This window comes from Prorops nasuta, unplaced genomic scaffold (assembly GCF_024137725.1).
Source record: "Prorops nasuta isolate Cenicafe-Biocafe unplaced genomic scaffold, Cenicafe_Pnas_1.2 PNAS00006, whole genome shotgun sequence".
In the NCBI taxonomy this organism is placed as follows: Eukaryota; Metazoa; Arthropoda; class Insecta; order Hymenoptera; family Bethylidae; genus Prorops; species Prorops nasuta.
The window spans coordinates 10363346-10366715 of NW_027116803.1; the positions used below are offsets into that span (position 1 = coordinate 10363346).

General features: G+C 36.0%; 1 protein-coding gene across 1 annotated transcript; it reads right to left on the reverse strand.

Annotated features, from left to right (window-relative positions):
* Positions 1-1980: 1980 nt before the first annotated feature.
* On the reverse strand, positions 1981-3065 carry LOC136774685 (uncharacterized). The gene is made up of 2 exons (XM_066729097.1): positions 3006-3065; positions 1981-2946 (listed from the first exon to the last, which is right to left on the reverse strand). Exons 1-2 carry the CDS (start codon positions 3063-3065, stop codon positions 1981-1983), a joined length of 1026 nt encoding a protein of 341 aa, XP_066585194.1.
* Between the last annotated feature and the right edge of the window lie 305 nt (positions 3066-3370).

Here is a 3370-nt window from a genome sequence, read left to right on the forward strand (position 1 = left end):
GGGGACACCAGCAACGAGCTGTTGGTCCCTTACCCCCAACTCTTCATAACTATAAATCTAATTGGCGGAGCCGATTAAGTTATTGGTACCACCAATCAGACCCAAGGTCCGACTTCTTCCGAAAATTCAACTTGAATGTTCGGGAGTTGCGGAAAGCCGTAGTTCGTTAGGCCCATTTAACACACGACTTATGGGCCACGATCGTTGCTCTACTTTTATGACCTATCAATCACCGAACTTTATACTGTATTACAGAGGATAGGTAGGCCAAGCGTATATGACACGGTATTATGGCCTTGATACTGTGACCATAATATGTCTCATGGTTCTATAGAAAGACATGTATATTGTTTTAGTGAACATGTACTATCTTAAAATAGTACAGGGTCACAATACTAATTTGCAGAACTAAAAGTATTGAATGCACGTATATAGTGCATGTATATGTACTCACAATTGAAATTAGAAGAGTAACCCATCTCCACTATCAATTACAATTAGTTGTGGAAGTGTGTGTTCTATCTTTGACTTTTTATTCTGAATCTGGCTAAACCAAAAACTAATCACACAACAATTAATATAGTATCCTAGCATATTAAATGTTTTAAAGATTCTTTCAACTGACAGCTTTTTATTTGCTGAAATAATAAAAGATAGTTAGGTACATGCAGTGAGTATTAATAGTTTCCAAAAGTCTCATTTAGAACATACGTATAAGTATGAAAATTGTCAATTCCTAGTGTGTACCTTTCAACGTTATATTCTCCCATTTTGTTTAATTTCTAGAATAGCTATCGTTGAGGTAATGTTGACTGTAACTATATATTATTAACAAAATACATCCGTCTGTATAAATACTAGAGTGATAAAACATCAAACTACACTGCACTGCACCACAGTCATACATATATAATTAATATTGAGGATAATTTACAAATGCCTCTAAAATGTCCATGTTTAGATGATGCACCCAAGTATTTGTATATAATAAAATAAACCTGCATATTAGATTCGTTTAACTTTAGTGACTCTCCTGCAACAAATATAAAAAGACCACAAAGTATTTTTTTTAATTAAACATTTATTTTATGTCCATATTTTAAATACTCATCTGAGTGAAAACATGTTATCCTTTTCTTTAATGGAAAAAACTGCTTTTTCTTTGATATACTTAATGAAATCTTCTTGATTAAATTGAAAATAGTTTAACAATCACAGATTAACTATAAGGTTAACAGAATTGCTAATTTCACAGCTGTGAGCTGACACCGTTGTCAGATCTATTTTCAATTTATCTCCATCTCTCTTATTTCCGATTTCCCTCTTGGAATATTTACTGGTATTGGTTAATGTATGTGTGAGACATTTTCATGTTAAACATAGAGGGCCAACTCTCACTATATTTTGTTTAGTAATTTTTTAGGCCACTTTACCCGTCACCACAAATAACGCTGTAGTTTGAAAACTAGTAACTATGATTGTTTTTCCCTTTTTTTCAGATGATGAATAAACTAACACTCTGTGATTTTAATTAGGGTTTATTTCATTTGTTCTGACTGCTTAGCTGATCGCGTGATCGGTTGTCGATGGATTAATTTCGAGTGAGTAGGACTTATTTCCCTCTCCCTTCGAGTGCCTCATCCGAATCTGGCCGAGTCTCATCGTTCGTGCCCGACTTGGGCCGAACGTTAAGGAAAGAGTAGGCATGACATAGTGGGTATTTTATACCTTAGCTCATAGAGTGCTTTACCCTCTTGATATTTGAATTCTTATATGGATAATTATAGTAATTTGTTGTTGGCCAACTAATTTTGCTTGAATTATTAGTTTTGATTCGTAACAGACTCCCCCCTTGAGAGGGATACCGATCAATCACGTTTGCTTGACATGTGCAGTCCATGTGATAATAAATACATACAAAAACAGTTTTTGTGAAATTACAACGCCGATTAACAATAAATATTTAAATAAAGATCATAATTATTGATTAATAGGTAAAGGACAGATTAATTTGACTGGTCGTTGCACATCTCCTCTTGTAGTTTTCAACGTGACTACTCTAGTCATTCCGTCACGTCCTGGATGAGTTTTGATGATTTTGCCCATAGACCAATGTGAGCAGGGTTGATTTTTCTCTTTGATAATGACCAAAGTTCCTTCCTTTATGTCAGTTCCGTCCTTAAGCAATTTTTGACGTTTCTGAAGCTCATGAATATATTCGAGGTTCCATCTAGCCCAAAAGTCTTGCCTCACTGTGCAAATATGCTGCCCATTGGACAGTCGGTTCGCTGGAACACAAGAAACATTCTCGGACGGAAGAGTGGTTATAGGTCGACCAATTAGATAGTGTGCGGGGGTCAATGCTAACATATCGTTTGGATCCGCTGATAACGGAATAATCGATCTGGAATTCAGGATGCCTTCAACCTCGACAGTAAATGTTTGTAGTTCTTCTAGTGTGAATAAAGTGTCACCTACCACCCTACGAAAATGGTGTTTAAATAATTTGACGGACGATTCCCATAGTCCCACGAAATGTGGTGATATGGGCGGTATGAAATGCCATTTTATACAATTCTCACTGAAGAAATTATGCACTTTCTTTTTGTGATCTTCGGAATTCAATAAAAGGTATAATTCCTTTAATTTGTTGTTTGCCCCTACAAAGTTACTGCCATTATCGGAATAGATATTCGAAGGTAACCCACGCCTGGCGATAAAGCGTCTCAATGCCGCTAGGAATCCATCTGAAGATAAGTCTGTAACCACCTCGAGATGGATCGCCTTTACTACCATGCATACAAATACACAAATGTAAACTTTGACGCTACCTCTGTTTCTGAATTTCTTTTCCTTGGTGAATAATGGACCACAATAATCTATACCTGTGTTAGCGAATGGGAAGGCTTCGTTGATTCTAACCTCGGGTAAGTTTGCATTTTGTACCTAATCGAATCCGCGATATGACGAAAACAATGCACGCACAATTTGATGACCCTTCTTACTTGATTACGACTGTCCATCAACCAAAATTTTTGTCGTATAATCCCGAGTGTTATTCGCATGCTTGTGTGGAAATTCTTTTCGTGAGTTTCCCTAATAATCTGGTCCGTTATGCGGTTTCTACTAGGTAATAAGATTGGACGTTTCAGGTGAAATGTTAATTTTCTAGTCTACCGCCTACCCGTAAGATTCCATTTTAATCCAGAAACGGGTTTAAATTATCGAGTCTATTCTAAGAGGTTCCCTTATTTTTTTATCTCAAATTCTTTATTTCCTTTGCGAACTCTAAACTTTGTAAATGTTTTAATATTGTTAGTTCAGCTCTACAAATTTCTTCCATTTGCAAATCGCCCTTCTTCCTATATTT